The sequence below is a fragment of the Aspergillus thermomutatus genome (assembly GCF_002237265.1).
Source record: "Aspergillus thermomutatus strain HMR AF 39 chromosome Unknown NODE_82, whole genome shotgun sequence".
Taxonomy (NCBI): domain Eukaryota; kingdom Fungi; phylum Ascomycota; class Eurotiomycetes; order Eurotiales; family Aspergillaceae; genus Aspergillus; species Aspergillus thermomutatus.
This window is the reverse complement of record NW_020798131.1, coordinates 85,275-107,340: the sequence shown is the minus strand read 5'-3', so window position 1 is coordinate 107,340 and position 22,066 is coordinate 85,275. Positions and strand designations below refer to the sequence as shown.

The window sequence follows — 22,066 nt, the reverse complement described above, 5'->3', positions numbered from 1 at the left end:
GAGCTGGATTCGCGCATGTGACGGGGGACGTATTTCTCGGTGGGAGGACTGTTCGAAGGAGGAGCAGCGGGAGCGGCGCTGGCTCCAGAGCGGAGGTGAGGGGGCACGTATCCGCCGGTTCTGCGGGGGAGCTGGGCCTCCTCCTTGGGCGCCTCGGGGACAGGGGCGGCGGCGGCGGCAGGGGCGGCTCCGTCAGCGCCGGTAGCCTCCTTGGCAGCCTGACGCTCTCTCCAGCTGGGAGCACCGCCAGTACGAGAAGCAAGGTTAAGGCGAGGAGCGGTGCGTTCCGCGGTCCGCTCGGGCTCAGCAGCACGGGCGGGAGGTTCTGTGAAGCCAGCCTTTCTAGCAGCACGGCGAGCCTCGGCTTCCTCCTCACGCTGCTTCTGCCGTAGAGCAATCTCGTCGAGTCTCCTGCAACGCAAGTTAGTAACCATGAGAATAGAATTTTTAGAACTGGGGAGAAACTGACTTTCTCTCTTCCTCACGCTTGGCCTTCTCTTCAGCCAAAGCGCGTCTGCGCTCCTCCTCTTTGGCGATACGCTCCTCCTCTTCGCGCTTGACACGCTCTTCCTCCTCCATTCTGCGGCGCTCTTCAGCCTCACGCTCAGCCTTCTCGCGACGGCGACGCTCCTGAACTTCCTTGACACGCTGCTTCTTCTTAGCCTCAAACTCCCGCTCGGCGGCCTTGCGGCGCTTCTCAAACTCCTCGTGACGCTTCTCCGACACCTCCTTGCGGAAGCTGCTGAAGGTGGGAACCAGGCGGCTGAGACGGTGCTTGAGGGCAACCGCCTCCTTGTGCTTCTCCTCGGCTTCCTTGAGAGTCTCGGCCTTCATGGCCTCGTAAAGCTCCATGTCACGCTTCTTCTGGGCTTCGTAGTCCTCGGGAATGTGCTTCAACTCCTCGCGACGGAAAGCACGCTCCAGGTGATCGATACGCTTGGAAGTGGTGCGGATGCGGTCATTGAGCTCGTTCTTCTCCTTCTCGAGCTGAGCAAGCTTGATGGCGCGCAGCCGATTGGCATCCATGTCCTCGAGATCGATCTCGCTAATGTCGATGCCCTTGACACCGCTCTTGAGCTCCTCCAGCTGCTTCTTGAGCTCCTGCTGGCGGATGCGGTCCTGTTCATCCTTCAGACGCTTCTTCTCGCGTTCCCTTTGCTCGTCAAGCAGTCTCTGCTTCTCAGCCTCTTGCAGCTGCTGAGTACGAATACGCTTGCGGGTCTCTTCCTCTCTCTGCTTGCGCTGCAGAGCATCGGTGGCAGCTTCCTTCTTCTTCTCGATGAGGACACGGCGGGCAAGAGTCTCCTCGTGCTCCTTGGCAGCACCAGCCTCGGCGCGGGCCTGAGCAGCCTTCTTGGCCTGGATACGGGCCTCGTTATAAGAAGGATCGACGTACATGCAAGTAACGTGGAGGGTCTTGGCGAGACGGGTGAGCTGAAGGCGGGCGATTTCAGCAGGGGTGTTCTGAAGACGCTGCACGGAGCCGACCTCGCTCTCGGCGGAGCCGGCGGCGCTGCCGGGGTGCAGAGCCTTGGCGGAAGAGAAGATATCGGTGTCGAAGGTCAGAACACCCGAGATGTGGTCGACGCGGATAGCGAGATCGCCCTTCTTGCATCCGTTCATGATGAACTTCTCAATCATGGACGGGGTGATCTGGAAGGGGTCGGGGAACTGAGCAAGCTCGTAGACAAATTTGAGCTCGACGGACTCGTAGACCTGGGACAACTGCTGGAAGAGACGGGTGAGGATGACCTGCTGCAGGGGCAGGACGTACTTCTCCATCTCGGGATCGGCACCGATCTGCTTGAGGATGGGGGTGATCTTCTTGCAGATGGAGAGAGGGTGGAAGTCAACTTCCAAGATGTTGTAGAGATCCCGAATTTCGGGACGAGCACGCTTGAGCAGGCCCTTGTTCAGGGCATCCCGGAAGAGAACCGCACGGCTGGGTGGCTGAGCCATACCGAGCAGGTTGGTCAGACGAGTATTCTTGTTCTTGCGGACCTCATCGACATCAACCAAGGCGCCCCGAGAGCGAGAGGTGCTGATGACGGGGATCGACAGAGCAGACAGAAGGACAAAGGAAGCGGCCTTGGTCATGTCAGCCTCAGTCACCGAGGGGTTCTCCTTCTTGGTAACCTGGCCTGCGGCAAGAGCAACGGCGGACTGGCGGAGAAGGTTGTAGTAGCGGTTCCAGGCGGCGGCATGGAAGAGGTAGTTCTCGCTGACGAGGAAGATCCGTGCAAGCTTCTCGTAGTAATTGGCCATCATGACATTCTTGGCGGGGCGCTTGCTGAGGCTGAGAAGAGTGTGTATGTCCTCAATGCTGCGGAAAGCCTCCTGCCACAGTTCCAGCTCAACAGCGACATTCAGCTGCTGGAAGCGGGTGTCCAGATGGCGCTGCAGGGTGTCGGGATCGCTGAGGTTGATAGCGTGCATCTGAGCGGAGTACTTGGCAGCGTTCTGAACGTGGTTACGGAGCAGCTCGCAAAGTCGGCGGAACTCGGTCTTGCGGGTGTACTTCAGGCAGAACTGGAAGGCCTGCAGGGCGGTGGTCTGATACATGACCTCAAGGCGAGCATTGTTCTTCAGGATCTCCAGGACGGTACGGTAGGTCTCCCAGAGAAACTTGAGCCATGGAGTGACGACAGCGCGGTCGGTTCGGTCACGGGATTGTTCGCCAGAAACCGTAGCAAGCAAGATGGTCTCGGGAGTCTCGATCGCTTCCAGATCCTCGACGCTGGACGAAGGGGCAGCAGACTCCAGAGAGGACTGAATCTCGTCGGCCTTGGCCTGGGCCTCGGTCACCTTCTTCTCGGCGAGTTCGATAAACTTCTTGAGGACGACCTATTCGCAGCACATATATCAGCCTCTGCGGATCATACCACAAATCAGGGTTCCTCTTGCCTACCTCGATGGTTCCCACATTGGTGTTCTGAGCGATGTTCTTGTACTGGTAGAGACCATCCTTGGCAGCCTTTCCTTTGCGAAGGTCGACACACAATTCAACGAAAAGGAGCATGACAGGTTCGAGAGAGGCGATCGGGCTGCTGCGCGTCCTCTTAGAGGTGACATGTTCGTGGAGGACATTGAGGGCGGCGGGAGCCTGGCCCACGGCGATAAGTTCTTGAGCCCGCTGCAGTGAGAGAATCACCAGGTCAGTTACCGGTCTCTGACTTGTAGAATCCTACCGGTAGTATTTCCAAGATCACCACTCACTTTCAGGACATTTTCCGGTTTGATATGGGGTGGAGGCGGCATGGTGGGCGATGGACCCTGTGGGTTTTAAAGATTATACCGGTGAAAATAGCTGGCACACAGAGGCTTCTCGGATCGAGGCTGGAGAAATCTCGAGGGAAAAAAGGCAGATCGCACAACGACGGGCGGGCAGCACTGTTCGACAGTGTAAAAAAGGCCCTTTTCTTGATGATGCTGCCACGCGACGGTCGGCCAGAAAGAAAGTGAGGGCGGCGGCGATGCGTCGTTGTGGGAGAATCACGAAAAAACAGGCCCGACTGGGTTCCCACTTTGGGATAAGCGACCGCATGTCACGTGATGTGACTGGTAGACAATACCCTTCCACCTCGTGAGTGGTAAGAAAAGAGTCATATTGAGATCGATGATGCTCATCTTGAATGATTGGAATCTTGCATCCATAGATGAAGTGATTGTTCTTTTTGCTAGGATCTGCCTCGATTCCCTCGAATCGCTACTGCTTGACCAGTCAACTGGCTCCTGAACTGCTTGTCGACCGAGAGCCATCTGGACGATTGTATGAAATATCAGCTTCTAGATACAGATTACATATCTACATTATTCGAACTCGGATCTACTACTTCCGATCGATTTTCAAGGCCAATCAAACATGTGTATCGTTGAAATGATCTGTATGACTACTCGAATATCCCAGGCTCCATACAGGAGTAGAGACACCACCGGCTTTGAGATGCAGTACAATCACGTGATTGCTTACTGTCTCTCTACCTTAGATACGTAGTGTGTATTGTAAGGTACGTTTGTGACAGTCTGATACATTCTTACATTCCAGCCGCTAATGAGGGGGTCCACGTGAGATACTTCAACATGGAAATCCCATACATCGAAAAGCATCAAGTAGATGGATGTAGGTAGACATAAGATGACATCCATTCTCAATCCGTTTCAAAGGACCGGGAATTTCAAATCTCTGTTCCTGTCGCTTTCACCAAAAAAATCCCTCCAAGACTAAGCCTGATCCATCCAGACCTTTAAAAAGTTTAAATAAGACCATCGTCCGTAGCACCGCACCATTGCTCAGGGGGGTTTCACTACTCTAGAGTCAGTACGATCAGTCTGTCTATCACCTTTTTCCCACATAGCCAGAAACTCTCTGTTCCTCCGAGAGTGGACTTGGCCTTTTCATGATTAGTACAGAGTATCTAGTTATTATCTGTCTACTCTCCTCCTGGTGTCTTGTCCTGTCCTGCTATTATTGCTAGTAATAATCATAATAATCTTCCCCCGTCGCTCCCTCTCCAATAGTAGGATCCCATTTCTTCCTCCATTTCTTCTTCGTCTTCCTTCTTCTTCTTCTTCGGATACTCTGCCACTCTTCCTCTACTCTTTTTTATTTTCCTTTCCTTAATTTCCCCACTAATCCATTCGTTTCCTAACGCTGATCCTCCCGCCCTCTCACTCTTTTCTGTGTCGACTGTTGACTGTTCAGTAATCCCCTCCCTTTTTCGTGGTCTCTGCGCCCGCTTTTCCCGGTTTCCCCTTACTCTCCCGGTTCAGCGCGCCAAAGCTTCTCCTCAACCCAGACCACCCTACCCACCAGCGCTCAGCAACTCCCACGATCTCCCTACCCCGTTGTCGCGTGTAGGGAATTGTCCTCAACCGTTCTCGTCACTTCCTTCGAATCTTGGTGTTGACTCACAGAAATCGGAATCGAAATGCCTGCCTACGAGCTGCGATCGGGGGGAGACGTCAAGAACAAGAAGCAGAGTGTGGCCGATCTCAAATATCGTCGCTTGACAGAGCTCAATGCTCGCTTAAAGGAGGATCTGGATCGTCCTCGAGTGAAGGTGTCCGAGGCTGCCATGTCGTAAGTGTCCGATTCCAATTGTCTTCGCAACCGTCATCGTCTTCGTCGATTTATCTATCTTATGATGAGCTACGGGATCATTTGTGATCCAATTGCCGACCGCCGTCCGGACTTGACCCGAATACTCACCAAACGTTTTCTGCCCAGGTTGATCAACTACTGCAACAATACTCGTGATTTTATGGTACCGTCTGTATGGGGCCAGGTATGCGATTTACCTCGATCTGAAAAAGAAAGTGGTCGGCAGGCGGAGTGCTGACACAAACGCAGGTTGACAAGCGCGAGGATCCATATGCTCCTCAGCAACAGGGAGGCTGCTGCACGGTCATGTAATGGTGTCATGACATTCAACGCTTTTTTTTTTCCGAAATTGAAAACGGCTCGACTTGTCCTTGAAGCTGTTGTTTGCGATTTTATATTCCCTATTGGCATGATTTCCCGCCCCGTTTCTCTTCCTTTCGCCTAATACTTTTGTCATCTTCTTTGGACTCTCGGGATGCGACACCGCGTCCCGCTTCTATCATCACGACGATAACTGAAAAACACCTCATCCACCGAACATGAAACCGATAATCGTGACGGCTGTGTCTGTGGGCAATTGTGCGGCCATGACGGGTCGACTGGAGGAACGCGCGCTGGTCTTGCAGAGATTCCGGGAGGCCTACCACTGAACGAAGCTTGCGTCGCACCGCATCGCATCACATCACATCGCCCAAGGGATGATCATTGATCTCAGCGTCCAGCTATCCGTGGTGCACTTGAGGATGCGCCAACTTGACTTGATCTTCTTCCATTCTATATTCTCTATTTTCTCTCTTCTAAAATTCCTTCTTCTATCCACGTTGGTCTTTGTTGTCTCGCGATTCGTGTGATTGTGATTCCTCCGCCATGTTTCCTTTGTCTGCAGTGAGTGAGTGATTGGTACGGATGGTGTTTCATGGGTTCGAAAAGCACATTCCTCGGCTTTTGAGGCTGAGAGCGAAACCCCAGGATCTTGTAAAGTAGATATCGCTGGTTAGCCAGCTCTAATACAGCAATCAATGTCTTACCAGTTGATGCCCGTAGACAAGCACACCATCTCAACCATCAGATATAAACCAAGCTGCCCTCCAGACCACCCACCCGCTGACATCATCATCCGCTTCCACCTCCCACAACATCCATCTCACCAGCTCTCCAGCAAATAACCACCAAACCACCTACACCCCCCAGGGCAAGGCAAGAGCAAGAGATCAATAACTCTCCCCCTGGTCGAAACCAGAAAAAATGACCGAACCAACCCCCCCAATCGAACAACACCCACCAACCTCAGCCTCAAATCCCCCCACCACAACAACAACAACCACACACCTCCCCCGGATCACAATCAAATACTGCACCCAATGTAAATGGATGCTCAGAGCCGCTTACGTACGTCCTTGCTCCCCTCGTTAGGATCCATAAAAAGGATACCAGTGCCAGTACCGGTGCCAGGGCTAACGCTAACGCTAATGTGATTGTGCTCGCGCGCGGGAAGTTCGCCCAAGAACTCCTCTCTACGTTCTCGACGACACTCGGCGAGGTGGCTCTTGTGCCGTGTACGGGGGGCACGTTCGTTGTGAGTATTACGTATGCGTCTGCGTCTGCGGGTGATGGCCATGGCCATGGCCATGGGCCGGAGATGGAGGTGCGGGAGAGTGTGCTCTGGGATCGGAGGGTTGATGGGGGGTTTCCTGGTATGTGGTTTTTTTTTTTTTTTTCTTCGTCTTGCTGTTCCGGTCTTGGGGCTTGTGTTTTGATTGCTGGTGGTAATTGGATGGTGCTGACGGTGGATAGAGGTCAAGGTGCTTAAGAGTCGGGTGAGGAATGTTGTTGATCCGCAGAGGGATTTGGGGCATACGGATCGGGCCTTGAGGCAGGGGAATGGGAAGGACCAGGGAGAGAGTCATGACAAGGAAAAGGGCAAGTGTGAGGATTGTCAAGCTTAGTGATGACCGATGTAAAAGGCAAAGTCCTATATTCAACTCTATATATGAAGATCAATCCTGAGCTTGTCAGACTGACAGGACATAAAGATTAGCATCAATTACAGGAACAAGACTCGCCGAACCTAGCATGAAAAATGAACAACAGGTTCGAAGACCGTGTTCATATGAACCGACAATGGCAATAAGAAAACGAAGAGAATGTCACAGAAACAAGAAATGATACAGTTCAGTCCACGCATGGGGTGAACTCTGGATCCTCTGAACGCCAGCCCACGCCCCATTTCTAATTTGATTTCCTGATCCCAGCCGGTCTGCGTTGCATCATTGGGGATCAAAGCTGATTCCCCACAGGAAAATAAAGCAAATAAGGTAAGGAAAGATGAAGAATGAAAGAATATAGAGGGTAAGAAAGAGTAAAGAACGAGACTTGATAGCTGGAGGAGGAGACTTCCCCGAGCCCAAGCCACTCGGCAGTTCTAAAGCGAGGACGGGGCATAATTGGAACTGAACAATCCCGAATTATTGCCTGGCCACGCTGCTTTACTGTATGTATGCAAGTATGATTGAGTGTGGGCTGTCTGAGCGCCGTGCACAAGGTGCAATTCGTCACTCCTCCAAAGCCCAGTCGTAGAATCATGCAATCCATCATAAGCCCAAGTTCGTCAGCGGATATACCATTCGTGAGTCTTTCGTCATTCCTCCATTTTGGGTCCAACCATGTATCGCCAGGAGCCAAACACCTTGAAACAAAATCACAAGAAAGGAACATCGGCGAGGGGAAGGTGAAGCGAAATGCAAAGGCCGCTCAGGTCTCCCCGCTCAGCTCATGGTGATGCGAATGATGTGTTTTGCGCTTCCAGAACGCCAAGCGAAGGCGACTCCGCCGTTTCGGCAGCCTGCGTGGAGGCTGCTCACCGGCCATTGGGTCATCCCAATGGGGAGGTCCCTCATTCTTGATGCTCGGAGCTGTCGTCGTAGAATGTGCGGGGCTGTTGGAACCGTTCCCCACTACGGATGTTGTGATGGGACTCTTGCTCCCGTCATCCATGTGTGAATGAGAGGTGTTGGTATCGCTGAGATGGGTGTCACCCTCGGACGGTCCTTCGCCGGCGGAGTACTGTTTCAAAGAACCCGGCCGTGCACCGTCGAACTCGTCATGCCCGTCTCTGATGTGTTCCCGGGAATGGCCCTTTTCGTCCCCGCTGTCGACAGTGACGAAACTGGTTGCATTGGTGGCGGGAGAAATGGGCGTCATGGTATTGCTGTATGTGCTCAAGCTGTGGGTACGCGTGCAACTGTTGCGCTGTGAGTTCGGTGCGCCTGAGCCGCGTCCGGTCGAGTTGGTGTTGGCGTGATGGCAAGGGTGGCCCTGCGGTCCCTGCCGAGAACTGCTCGGGCGCTCTACTTCTCTTTCAGTGGATTCACCACTGGTGTGATGGGAGTTGGAGTGATTCTGGTCATCGGACGTGTTGGCAAAGATGACGGCGGCGAGGACCGCCTCCCTCGAGGAGCGTCTGGAATTTTGGCCAGATTGCCCATCGAAATCTCCAGCTTGCTCCAATCCCTTCCTCTCAGGAGACGTGCCGGCTACCGAGATCATAGCGAGGTCAGGAACAACACTGGAGGATTTTCGAGAGGGTACGGGCAGCATTGGACTGCCTGTGATATCCATCGATGGGCCTGGGGTGTCTGGCGACACGACAGGAACGATGGTGTTCTCGTTGTAATCACTCGGAGATGATTCAACCGTCCCAAAGTAGTCGTCGGTGGCTGCGCGTCGCTCCGTCGCCGGGTCGTCAAGTTGAAGCGCCGACCTGGCAGAGCTCTCATTCAGCGGTGCACGCAGACCTTTGAAACTTGCGGCCGGGCTCTGCGACCGAGGGGAAAGGACGCCCTCAAAACGCGGGTCTAGCAGCGACTGCTTCCGTTTTTCCATATCGGCCAGAAAGTGCCAGCGAGTCTGATTGGTCCGGATGTGCTCGACTGTGAACCGCAGCTGAGGCAGAATGTCCGAAACGCCCTCGAAGAGAGGGAGAGCGAAGATGGACATGAACCCGATCTGACCGGTGGCGAGCTTGTAGACGTTGCCCAGCTCCGGTGGACCACCGAACAAAGCAGTTTCCATGCCTACCTCTCGCTCCATCTCTCCCTGATTGGCAAATTCTTCCTGTAGAATCTTGGTCCATTTTTCGGCGATATCCCACGGCCGGGCCACATTGCTGATGTCGGCACATTTGATCAAAAGGCCACAGACAAGTGTTTTGTAAATTTCAATATCCTGCGGCTTCCAGCCATCGACAGACTTGCCATTCGCGTAGAACTTCTCCTGCAGAGACCCCAGCCGTTCCATGAACTTCTGGTGTACACCCATGTCGGTCGCCAGGATCGAACTGATGAGTAGTTTCCGAAGTTGTCTATCCTTGAAAGCCGCAGGCCAGTGGCGACGCAGGATCTGAGAGAATGCAGCGCAGTGGAAAGCCTCCAGGACCGAATTATCATTGTACAGTTGCGCCAACGGAGCGTTGAGCTTGACCAAGAAGAAATTGTTGACTCCGGGATGGCCGACGTCGTGGCCGATTGCCGAGATGAGCAGGGTCAGAGTGTCGAACGGTGTCAAGAGAGATGCGATGGAGGACTGCGAATCAGGACTGGGCCCAGCAGAGCCATATGGGGGCAATGCACCAATATGCACCAGGAAGCAGAACACTGATTGCAGCACATCAATGGCATGTCGAAAATTATGGTAGAGGACAAATGAATTGTACGATGCGCGGCAAGCGAGCAGAAAAGTTCGAAGTTCACCTGCGAAAGAACGGTCCTGCGTCAGTCAAATCCCCAAAGTATTAAACCCCGCAAATCACTTACATGGTGTTAATCGCCACTGATCTAAGTTGGGTAGAGTGAAAGCATGCTGAAGCATCTCACAGGCCCCAAACACGAGTTCGTCTTCGGAGAACTCATGAGCAGTGAAGTTCCAGTTCCCGATGAACTTCCTCACAACTTTCTGCCGCTCTGGACTCACATCCAGATCCCTTTTATGCGTTAGCCGGTGGTTAGAAACTCGAAGGCAGGGGAGCAACACACCTGTCCTGGAACTCTTCAATGACTTCCTCGGGGTTGCAGATCCCCTTCATGAGTTTGGATACCCTACGAGAATAAATTAGCACTGCGATAGCAGCATTATGCGAAATTGCACTTACATTGCCTCTCTCAAGTAGGCATATGGCTGCTCATCGTGAACGCCCACCCACGATTGTTTCCGCGACTTTTTCCTGGCGAGGAAGCGAGATTGTTCCTTGCGCGCCGACTTGTGCACGCGATAGGCATGGACTATCAAGCCCTGCACTCTCGCCCTGTCCAGCGGTGTTGTGAGAACGTCGACCGCGCCTGCATCTAAGCACTTGGAAATCTGCTGCGGATCGGAAAGGGGAGTGGCAGACGGTTGTGTTGTAGGAGTGCTGGTTGGTTCGTTGGACGAGTGGCGCAAGACCGCAATCGGTATGACCAGGTTTGGGATCTCGGAGACTTGAATGTCCGCAGATACCCCTGAGAGCAACTGCAAGCCGTAGGAGGAGTCAGATTGAGAGGAGAAGGTGAAACCGCGACGGATAGATGTCGGAGAGGGAGGTCCCACGTCCGGCCACGAAGAACGGCTAGCTTTGCGACGATCCCGGACGGAGTCCTCCTTGCGACCAAGTTCAATGTCGAAGAAAGCGAAAATAGGCGTGCATTTACTGTTGGCACTCTCAGAGAGCTCGGCGAGTTTGGCGGCGAGAGTCGTCCCGACATGACAGAGATATACTGCGATTCAGTCAGCATGAATATAAGCGACGGAGCAAGGAGCAGTGCATACTTTGTTTACACACTTCTAACAAAAGCGCGACGTCCGATCGCAACGATTCAGGTTCATCATCACGAATGGTGTCGCTGCGGGGAGCGAGGGTTGTCGAGTCAAACGAATCCCGGTCCACCCATCGTTCCTCTTGCACGCGATCATCGATATATACTGCGCAGCATTCGACGTGATCCATGGTATCGGCCGGTTTGGGTACGCCCATCGCCAGGAGATTCTGGGCTCAGATAAAAGCTCACACAGATCTAAGGAAAAGCGGAAGAGAGAAAAGTAGAAGGAAGAGAAAGAGATGCCCAGTCTGGCCTTGGTCTCATATGGTATGCGGACACCAGATCGTCGAGCGTGAGTCCGGTAGAAGGGAAAAAAAACGAGCGGAGGACAGAAGAGCTGTATGGGAGCGGGGCGCAATGTTGTAACGAGAGACTCGGTTCGACGATGATTCTATAAACTCTGGAGAAATGGCATTAGCACTCCTGGTCGCCATAATCCTGAATGTGACAAAAGTATATGCAAGCGAATGGAGTCAAAGGCAAGGGCCCTGTGCCCAGAGAACGATGAGGAAACAAACGAATGACGATCCAGGCCAGCAGCGCAATCCCGAACAATGAGTTTGTTCGCCGCAGATTCCCACACACCAGCAGGTTGGGCTTCGATTGTTGTCCTGCGGGGGAGGAAAGACAGCAGTCCCTTGCCTAGATGTCTCGTTCTGAGACAATCCAGAGTCCAGTCCAGCCCTGCAGTAGCGCACCCTTGGTCTCCAACTCAAAAGAAATGCCGGCTCTGGTCGCAATCACCAAATCCACACGTAACATCACAATTCACTCACTTTTGAATCGTAAATAAATATAAATCTCCTGAAAGGAAAGAGGGAGAGATAAAGCGACACGCTGCGACGGATCGCAGGGGGATGATCAATCGATCAAAGAGAATGGTAATCGGGGCGGCGAGGTGAAACGGTCGGGAGGGAGCACCAATTGCCGCAGAACACCCAAGGCCGTCTTAGACAGATACACGCCGGTCGATAATCCACCAGAAAGCGAAGAATCGGAATCGCAACGTATTCAAGAATCGCCTAGCCGAGACGGACGCGAAATTCGAGGTCCTGGATGGGGGAGGGGGAATTCTCAGGATGCCATGATGGGCCTCCGAGAGGGCCAGGCGGAGCAGAGACGGCACGGAGATGGACAGAGGCGATTGAACCACCAGGTCTTGTCTATCAGGGAGGACAAAGACTGGAATTGTCGCACGAGTCGAATTTCCTTGGTGAGGATTGATGTTGATGTAACGGGGGGACAAGGGAGGAGGACAACCACTAGTGTGGAATGAGGTTAAGTGGTGGAAAGGAGATGGTGTCTGTCTAGATAGTTGATGGTAAAGCGTAAAAAGATGGTCTTGATAGATGGAGTGGAAAAGGTGAAAAAAAGGTTCAAAAAAAAAGAGGAAAAAGAAAAAAAAAAAGTTCACAAAAAAAAGAAAAGATATGGAATGACGATGATGGAGATTGACAGTGCCTAGGTTAAGGTAGATAGATACACTGAGGCTGATGGAGCAGAAGGAGGAGAGAAGACAGGCAAAAAGAAGGGGACTAGTCGATCTTGGGGAGGGTCCAAGTCCAAGTGGAGGAGGAGAGGAGAGGAATGGAATGAGGTTATGACTATGAGGGTATAGTGATTAGACTAAGGTAAAGACTAAAGACAATTAATTACTAGTGCTAGCGGTTCAGATTAGAATTAAGATCGACTAGACAATATCTATCTAGTATCTGGCATTACGATTATGTACATCCATGATCCATCTACTATTATTGTAGATTGTGGTCGTACTGTGCAGATGAGGACTCTTCTTGGGTTTTTCTTCCAGTCTTCCAGAAGGTCGCGGCACAGCGGGTGCGGGCGTCGTCAGACTCGGCGATGGGGCCGATCCTTAGGTACTTGGTCGGTAAGGTAATACTGGTATTGTCATTGGTACACCTACATGTATTTGCAATCATCCTCAATTACCTTATGCCGAGAACCAGGCATAAGGTATTTATCAGTGCACGAGTTGCATGATTCACCTGTAGAGAAAAAGGCAAAGGCAAGGAGAACAATGCAAGAAACCATCTAGAAACATTCCGAGTCTGTAGTACAGAGAAGGGCACTGCAGTTGGGCACCGAATCAAGCTCGAGCTCAAGTACCTAGAATCCTAGATAGATACTTACCTAATTCTTGCGCAAACATCCATCTCTTCATCAGTAACAGAACATGCTCAATACCATCCATTTCCAGACACCTGACCGAAAAAGAAAAGAAAAATTCAAGATGCAGTAAGTGGGGAAAGTGGATTGACCAAGCCATGCAATCTCATCCACAACTGCACTCCGCTCGTCTTCTAGAATGTTGGCTGAGCAAATCAGATTGTACCTAGGATATCTTTTGCGGGTATTTATGGTTCGCAATTTCCTTTATCCAGATTTACAAACTGACCCTTACCGAAGTAGGTACGTACTCTGTATCTTCCCTATTCAAATGTGAAGTCACCGGGGTACATTACTCGACTGAGAGTATGTATCTATGAATGAACTTTGCTGCCTGAGAGTATCTGAAAATTATACCGAGTACCTTGGATGCTTGACACAATAGTAATTACAGAGTACACAGCAGTTTAAGCCTTTCAGCCATGACTTAAGGGGCTATGGAACAGTCTGAAGTAAAGCAAAATTAATCAATCAATTATATCCTCAGGGGGCGCAACCACCACAGATGCAATATTCGATCAGTGGCAAGTCAACCACTGACGTGATCTGGTGCCACCGACAGTCCTACAGAGTAAGGTACTTACAGCCTTACAGCTATCTTCGGTGCCTTAGGCACGCCGTTCAAAGTTACAACCCGCTGCAATTTGCAAACCTAACTGCGATGAGGTATTAGGTAAGTACAATGATGTTATGTGGCAACTTCCATCAAGGGACTCACATTCATGTGATGCTCCTCAGAGCAAGTATCTACTATCCATCTATTGAGTCTATTCACTCCGTGGTAGTAGAATCTCAATCCTGATAGCCACTGCTCAGGCACCATTACCGAGTACTACTAGACTCAGATACAGATACCTTAGGTACCTTACTCCATAGTCCGTACGGAGTACACTTAGGCACGTACTTTAGTGAGTAGTACGTTGTGGCTCCGCTCTGGAGACGGTCCAGATTTCAGAATCCCCCTAGCGTCTGCCTACTGCGACGGAGTAGTTTAGTTCCTCCATATCCTAAAATCATCACGTAAACATATCTACCATACGTACGTCGGAGCATTATGAAAAGATAAGTAGGGATGATTGGCAAAGAGAGCTGAGGCTTAAAACCATGTCGGATCTTGGCCGACGGCCTACCCTGTATCTATCAACTCTTCCTGGAATGATCGCGGTGATCTGAAAGTGGGAAGAGAAGCCAAGGGATAAATACCTAATTTTGACTGATCCCTCAGACATGCGACAACACCCCGAATTGACCTCCTTGATCGGCAAGAATCAAAGTCAGGATAATGATGACACCCACATTCTGTTTACTAACAATAGAATACAGTACGATTTTGAGTTGATCAAATAAAGCTTGTTCGTCTCTTAAAATGCAATAGATAGATAGCCTGATGCTGCAACAATCGAGCGCTGACAAGACCCCAACCCATGCACCCCAAGATGATGCTCTATCCTCTTCCTTGTAGATATGGCTCCCATAAGCACGAACATGCAAGAGGGAGAGAGAGAAAAAAGAATAGCAAGATAATGATGACAAATTGCAAATGGCGCTCATGATGACAAGAACTCCCAACCCCATTTTGAATGCCAGAAAGCAAAAAAAGAAAATAATAAACACTATCATACATTCGCAATCCACCACTTTGCCTACTCGCGTACCGTACCCTACGAAAGAAGATTCTTCAAGGACGGACTGGCGCTTGCCCCAGATCCTCCGTGTGTTCCATTGACACCCGAACTCCTGCCAGCGCTCATCGCTCCTCCGGCCGCATTGAGAGGCGTGTCCTCCATTTTGCCTGGAGACGACAAACCCCGGGGATCCATACGCGCTTGCGACACTGGGGGTGACTGTGTCGGGGCACTGAGGATGCGATCCACAGAATACATTCGCGGAGGCGGGCCTCCGTTCAAAGCGCTGAGAGAGTGTTGAGAGTGGCGGACGATCGTCGCTTGCGCCGTTGGAGGTGACGCCGAGGATGCGTACGGTCGAGGGCCCGGTGCATGGGATGGGTGAGGTGATGGTATGGACACAGGCGCATACGGGCTTTGATGAGCACTGTATGGCTGGTGCGGAGGTGGAGGCGCACCGCCGGGATAATGAGGTGGAGGAGGAGGAGGAGCGTGGGGAGCAGGTGGCGTCGGATGTTGAAAGCCATTGAGAGGATGAGTCTGGACGGTTGGGGGTCCTCCATGGTATCCCGGAACTGGCAAGCCGTTGCGCAACTTACCATCGGCAAGCTCAGTCGGCCGCTGTTCATGGGCCGGGTACCATTCAGGGCCATGAGCAAGAGGGCCACTGAGCGGCCTCGGGAGAACATTGGTCGGAGGGGGAGTCGGATGCGCGTGTGGTCCATAAGGATGCCCATGATATTCGGGGATTCGAGGAGCAGGCAGGACTGGCCGCTGCGCTGAGTAGGGAGACGGTCGAGGCTCTGGGGATGGCTGGGCTGTAGCATTCTTCAGATAGCATTTATGACATTCGTAGAGTGGCCCCTCTGGGATCGAGCTGTAATCGCCATTCAGCTTGGATAGCGAAGGCTGGGATAGATTCTGGGAAAGGAATGGTGGGCTGGAAGAACTCAATCCAATTCCATTCATGCTCGAGCCTCTGCTGTTAAGGACAGCAGCTCGCCGCGAACCGTCGATCGGCCACCACCGAGGACTGAATGAGGTAGAGCAACGACCGCATTTCCGCTCCACCTCGGGACTCGAAACTTGCCGGGGAGCATGGCTTCCGGTATCGATCTCCATCTCATCCGGATGTGGCTCTGGAGCCGTCGGGGCGGGTTTCTGGTTCTCCTTCGTGGTGGGTGCAGATTGAGGGACAGCAGTGACAATACCGTTGATGGCGGAGGCGCGCCGAGTTCCGGCGGTCGTTGCATGCTGAGAAGCATTGACCGTTTGTTGTACATATGCTGCTCTTCGAACCGTCCCGGGCAAGGTCAAGTCTGCCTGCTTGTACGACTGAACGAATTGTTGAAGTGCGTTCAAGCCGTCTTCTCCGGTCACTTCACCAATCTGATGAAGGCCGGATGAAGGAGCGTGATGTGGACACCATATGCCCGCTGTTGCTGCTCCCACCTCCTCCCCAAGTCGTATACTGCTCACTGTGTCCCGTCTGGAACTTTTGACCGGCGTGATGTTGAACCCGAAGGTGTATTGTGCCTGAAAAGCACAGCCCACATGAAAGCGGGCGTTGCAGCCGCTGTGACTGCAGGTAACGCATGCACCTTTGGTGGTCTTGCAGAGCTTGCACACGTCCCTGTACCTGTCTGCCGCGATAAGTCCAAATCCCTCCGCAGGCTCAAGCTCTTTGGCATTGCCGAATTTGATCTCGGGGGTCCAGACAGCACACATGACATGAACCCAATTGTTACCGGCAGTTCGCTTCAACGGTTCTCGTGGACCGATTGGCTTGCCTACAGCCTCTTGCCGTTGCCGATAAAGCTTGATAGCCTCCTGCACCATCTCCTTCTCGAGTCTCTCCTTCTCCCGATCACGATCCGTCTTCTTCTTGTGCGATACCTTTGGCGCCTCCATCAATTCATGCTCCGTCCAGGTCACAGGGCACAGAACACATTCGTAGGATGTGGAGATCATGGGATTTCGGTCATTCGAGCACATATCACACAACCACTTCACACAATTACGCGAAGGACTGACTCCATAGCAGTTGCGGTGAACAGTCAAACGGCAGTCTCGGCACGACAAGTGTTGGTCGCCCAAAGGCTCCAGCCTGTTGCAAATGGCGCAGGGAAGTGTTTTGGCTTTTGGAGGATCCGGAACGATCGGTTGCGGCTCTGGCGCTTTTTCCGGGGCCGGTTTCTTTTTCGGTGCTGGTTCGACGGATGTGGCAGTCGAAGTAGCTGTGCTCTCTTTCTCATTGGGCTTTGCCTTTTTCTTGTTGGACTCTTGTGGCTGTACTTGCGGGTTCGCGTTGACTGGCACACCGATCGAGGCCGCAGTGGCTGCTGTGGCACTGTTGATACTGATCGGTGTCTCAGTCGAGAGGAGGAGCTGCGTCAGTAATTCCTCGTCGACTCGGCGGCGCCAGGACTTGTTGCCACTCTGCGCGATCTTCTTTGCAACTTCATCCACGCTTTCCCACTGAATCCCGTACTTTCTCCACAATAAAGCACAGCGAAGACAGAGAGCCACCGTGAGCAGTGGGCCCTTGTCCTTCTTCGATGGCTCGCTCGGGGTCGTGGTGCCAGGCGGAACGCCGGGGGCGCGTCGCCATTGCCGCGAAGACCGCGTGGAACAGAACTTACATTGGAAGCCACGCTTCTTCTCCAACGCTTTCTCATTGTCAAAAGCCGAATCATCGTGGTCATCAGCCACGTCATCCACAAGTTTCGAATTGGCATTATGTCGTTTCGCTTCTTTTTTGCCTTTTCTGCCCTCGTAGCTGCCCCAAATCTGCCGACCGCGCGGGGTCTTCTTCCACATGTAATAGAATCGAACGATCTGATAATGCGGAACTGTACCGACGTGTTTGGTCACATTGCGCAGCTCTGATCCGTATTTGGCAACGCCCTGTTCGAACAACTTCACTTCCTCGGGGCGCAAATGCGGTTCCTTCAGGTCCTTGTATTTGTTCTGCTGTTTCAGCTTCGCGAGAGCGGCCTCCGCATCAAAACTGTTTGCATAGAGAAGCTCCAAGGCCTTATCCAGGAAATTTGTAGAGTACTTCTCCTCTCCTAATTGAGGTGCGATTTCCTTGGCCCGTTCCATGTATTCGTCAATGAATTTCTCTCGATCAGCAGGACTGAGTTCCGCTCCAGGCGCATCATCTTCGCCCCGGCTTGGGATCTGCGTTGCAGTGGGCATCTTAAACAGTAACTCGGCAGTACGGGCTGGCTTGCCGTTGATTTGAACTGGCTCGTCCTCGCCGCGTCGCACGTATCCAACTGGTTCATCCATGACCCATTTAGGGCGGTTTGCAATTTCCTGCTTCGCTGCTTCGATTGCTGCCTGAGCCTCTTTCGAGAGCTTCGAATCTTTGCGGCCAGAGCGACTCAAATATTTCTTTTTGATATCAATCGGCTTGGCGTACTCGACGGGACGGCCAGGCCATGGGTTGACGATCGCTTGATGCCGTGGTCCCAATCGAGAACTGGCTCGAGGATAGATGCGGTCATCGTAATCGAGCGCATCTTCCACCCGACAATGAATCCCCAGATAACGGTAGGGCCACATCCGAGCTTGCGCAATCTGTTCCTTCGTCGCTGGACGAGGATTTTCCTCCTCCGCCGGAGCAGGCGTACTGACATTGGTACCGTTAGGAAGGCCATTCGACTCCTCCTCTTCTTCTTCGGCAATTTCTTCCTCCGGTTCGGCTGCAGCTTCACCGATGATGGGCGTGTTTCGAGCCTCAAGTTTCCTTTCCTGTGCACGGCTGCAAGCTGCACAGGCCCATGCAAACCCTCGGGCGGGTTTCTTGGTGAGGACCGGGCGCACACAGTGCATGTGATAGGTATTGTGGCAGACAGCGCAATCAACTGAGTCATTGCTATAAGATGAGTCAGTGGTGAACGTCAAAGGATGTTATCGCTCTATCAACAAACGCCTACCTAGCAGCGTACAAACCGCATCGCTTGCAGGTCTTGACCGCACTAAACAGTTCTTTCCGTTTTCCTATCTCCACTAGGATGAACTTCCAACGTTCATCAAGGACCTTCTTGACATTGGCTGGTACATTGATCACCTTCTTGGTCGGAACGACCTCGTAGTAGCGATGAATATAACGGTCAAACATCTTGTCGTACCAAAACGAGTCCCTGCTTTTCCGATACGCATTGAAATCGTCGATTTCCGATAGATGCTTGATCTGGCATTTTCCACGCAATGATGTGAGCGGACATGTGTCGGAATGCATGGAAGCGAAGACAAGCCTTGTGTCTGCGACGATGCGATGAATATCACGAGGTCGATAGTACCAATTGACTCGCAGCGCTTCAATGGGTCCATTGGGTTTATCTTTAGACGGAAGAAATTCCATGATCCGAGCAAGGTAGTATGGCTCTCCAGGAGGTTCGCAAATGAGGTAAACATGATCTGAATGTATGAATTTAGCAAAAATCGCTGACCAGGCATTGTATTTCGAATAACTTACCATTCACGGCGAACGTTGTGCCGTCATCGGCAGTCAATTTGCCATCCTTGAGGTAGGCACCACGGTTCTCGAAAGAGACCATGTTGGACTCAGCCAGGCTGGGGTCCGCGCTTGGAGCAGTGGTAAAGATTTTTTTGGCCGCATTTCCATTTGTGGGGTTCAAATTCGTAGAGCTCGCCGGCTGTTTACGTTTCCTTGACGAACTCGAAGAACCGGCTCCATCGTCTGGCTTCGCTGAAAAAGAAGACGTGCCAGGAATCGCGTCCTTGGCGGCTGCGGCATTAGGTCCATTCACCGCGGTTAGGCTCTTTCGGGAACTTGATGATGATGTAGCCTTCTCGCCGTCGGGTTTGACACCATTAGTAGTGCTAGTGGCAGCTGTACCACCACTTTTCTTAGATGATTTGGGTGCTGAGGGTGGAAGCAGTTCGAGATCCATGTCAATGTCGCGATCTTCGGCGTAGTTGGGGCGAGGCGCATTGCGACCCCTGGACCGAGTGCCATAAGGCGCAGGAGTGGCGGAGGAGCTGGGCGGCTCCGCACCCGCAGCCTCTGAAGGAGTTGCGCTGGCTGTCATGGGTAGCGATAATGATTCATTCGCCGTGGCGTTGCCTTGGGCGGTGGAAGAATCCGCGGATCCCCTTCGGGATGTTTGACCAGAAGTGGGCATGCGATGTAATGGTGAGGTGGACTTCACGTGTTGTTGTTGTTGTTGTTGTTGTTTTTGCTGTTGCTGCTGGGGCGGCGACCTGTCCGAGGCCATGACCAGCCCTCAGAGCGGTTGAAAGGTGAGAAGAATTACACGGAGCCTGGGGTGGCTGCAGCGTACCGCCAGCGTTGCGTCGGTGTTAAGAGGCGAAAGCGAACCCCCAATTTGGCTTGAACACAAAATATTGCAAGGTTCAAATACGGGCCGCGACGGAAGGACGATGCCTCATCAAACTTGGTTGTGCAGGGGATGAGTGAAAGCTGAAGACATCCGAGCGAACGCAAGCCAGAACGTCAAGGGGGGAAAGTGAGTAGAGTCCCGTGATGCGAATGCCTACGCAAAACAAGTTCGGAAAGGGAAGACTTGGTTGCGAGATGGAAAAGTGGTGCTAGGACCAGTTCCCGCAGGGGGTGTGGGAAGGGTCAATCGCGTGTCAAGAAAAAGTCGGACAAGAGGCGCAGGATATCTTGAAGATCACGATCGATAACCTTCAAAATTGGGCCAAGGCGGGAGACTACCAGACACCAGGGAAGACAAAGCTAGCTTAGAACTGTTAGACGAGCCACGAGGGGAATATGACTGGGGATATGAGAGGAATGAAAGGGAGACGGGAAGGTTGAGAGAGAGTCAGAAAGACCGAAATGGATGACGGGGGTAGTGGTGGAGAAGGAAGGGAGAAAAGAAGAGGAAGAAGTAGAAGAAGAGCGAGCGAGAGAGAGAGAGAGAGAGAGAGAGAGAGAGAGATGCTGTAGGATAAAGTTAAAGTGACGGCGGTGGAAGCAAAACAAAAGCAAAGCCACTTGGGTACCGTAAGTAGGTGTATGTGTCGGGGGAAGACTCGTGGGGTGAGTGAGCAATGAAGAGGTAATATGGGCCAGTAGGAGGTGGTTTAAAGTATGTATGCATGTAGGTCCATGAGGCAAAGCCAAGTCAAAAAGTCAAGTGAATGGAAGTAGAGAAGGTTACCTAGGTTGGTACTTGACTTGGTAGGTCGTAGTAGTGTCCCAATACTCCGTAAGTAGGATTTATCGAATCGAATCAAATCAGTACAAGCCCAGGATAGAACTCTGCCTAGACCCGAGCGTTGTGAAGGAGAGTTGTCGGGAAAGATGCAAGATAAGTTGGCAAGGTACCGAAGCGGGAAGAGTAAAGTAGGCGGGTAGGAAAGGAAGAGGGAAAAGGGCAGATGAGTTCGTCGAGGCAAGGGACGAGGAGAGGAGTCTTGGACGACGACGATGGTGATGATGAGAAGAAGGAGGATAGTGACAATAATGAGAAGAAAGAGGGAAGAAGATAGGCAATGAGAAAGACAGACAGAGAATCAGGAAAGCCGTCTAACTAGAGGATGAGAGGATCCCGACCAGACCACGTCCCTTTTGCCCCCCTAGTCCCGATATGTTAATATGACGGGTCCTCCACCAAAGGACGAACCAGAGGAGATTTACTTCTACCGAGTATCTACGGCGTTTAGTCAAGGACGGTAGGGAAAAAGAAGAAGGGTAAAGAGAACGAAGAGATCGACTGAGTGAGGCGGGAAATCCGAGGGTGAAAGAGAGCCCTTGAAAGACTTGAACTCCCAGTATGTGCAATTGTCCTCCCTATCCTCAATGATATTCCTTGACTCGGTTTGATGGATAGATTGTATCATACAAGGTTAAGGTACTCCGTACCTAGGTAAGGTAAGGTAGTTGCTGGATTGTTCCAGTGTGCTGGCTGCTCCAGCCGCGCCGTTATGCTTGGTATTTTGTTTTCTTCTTAGTACATTAATGCATCGACTTGGGATCACTATCCTTTGCAGTCTTGTCGGTCATGGCAAGACACTGGACGCTTAGACGGGCCAGTTTTCGGAAGACACTCGACAGATGGACAGGACCGACGATTATTTCACACACTAGTCTATCTCCTGGTCCCCTTGCTCAGTCATACTCATAATGGTTAAGGCGGCTGTTGACCCGTTGGGTGATCTACGTATTGGTGCTAGCGGGAGAATTTACTCATGTAGGCAGGTCTAGTCTAGTGGTTTTATATGGGTGGTTCCCGCTGGGTTTGTTTGATTTAGTCATTTCGAAAGGATTGTGTGTGCGCGTGTCTGTTGTGGGCCGAGCGACC

The 22,066-nt window shown here is 52.1% G+C and overlaps 4 protein-coding genes across 4 annotated transcripts; 1 reads left to right on the top strand and 3 right to left on the bottom strand.

The window, feature by feature from the left end:
• Window positions 1-469: 469 nt before the first annotated feature.
• Window positions 470-3,258, bottom strand: tif32 (putative eukaryotic translation initiation factor 3 subunit EifCa; the record flags this gene model as incomplete). Its single annotated transcript, XM_026761915.1, has 3 exons — window positions 470-2,844; window positions 2,909-3,133; window positions 3,217-3,258. Coding segments are annotated over 3 exons (2,642 nt in total), but the record flags the coding sequence as incomplete, so codon positions are not given.
• Window positions 3,259-4,928: 1,670 nt separating this feature from the next.
• On the top strand, window positions 4,929-5,413 carry GNG1 (guanine nucleotide-binding protein subunit gamma; the record flags this gene model as incomplete). Its single annotated transcript, XM_026761852.1, has 3 exons — window positions 4,929-5,080; window positions 5,228-5,285; window positions 5,351-5,413. The coding sequence occupies 3 exons, from the start codon at window positions 4,929-4,931 to the stop codon at window positions 5,411-5,413; spliced, it is 273 nt and encodes a 90-aa protein (XP_026614879.1).
• Window positions 5,414-7,852: 2,439 nt separating this feature from the next.
• On the bottom strand, window positions 7,853-11,105 carry pdeB (3',5'-cyclic-nucleotide phosphodiesterase PDE2; the record flags this gene model as incomplete). Its single annotated transcript, XM_026761685.1, has 5 exons — window positions 7,853-9,849; window positions 9,913-10,079; window positions 10,132-10,194; window positions 10,248-10,848; window positions 10,901-11,105. The coding sequence occupies 5 exons, from the start codon at window positions 11,103-11,105 to the stop codon at window positions 7,853-7,855; spliced, it is 3,033 nt and encodes a 1,010-aa protein (XP_026614878.1).
• A 3,693-nt stretch (window positions 11,106-14,798) lies between these two features.
• CDV56_107758 (DNA-binding E3 ubiquitin-protein ligase SNT2) lies at window positions 14,799-19,918 on the bottom strand (the record flags this gene model as incomplete). The annotated part of the gene is made up of 3 exons (XM_026761377.1): window positions 14,799-18,645; window positions 18,707-19,190; window positions 19,249-19,918. The coding sequence occupies 3 exons, from the start codon at window positions 19,916-19,918 to the stop codon at window positions 14,799-14,801; spliced, it is 5,001 nt and encodes a 1,666-aa protein (XP_026614877.1).
• Between the last annotated feature and the right edge of the window lie 2,148 nt (window positions 19,919-22,066).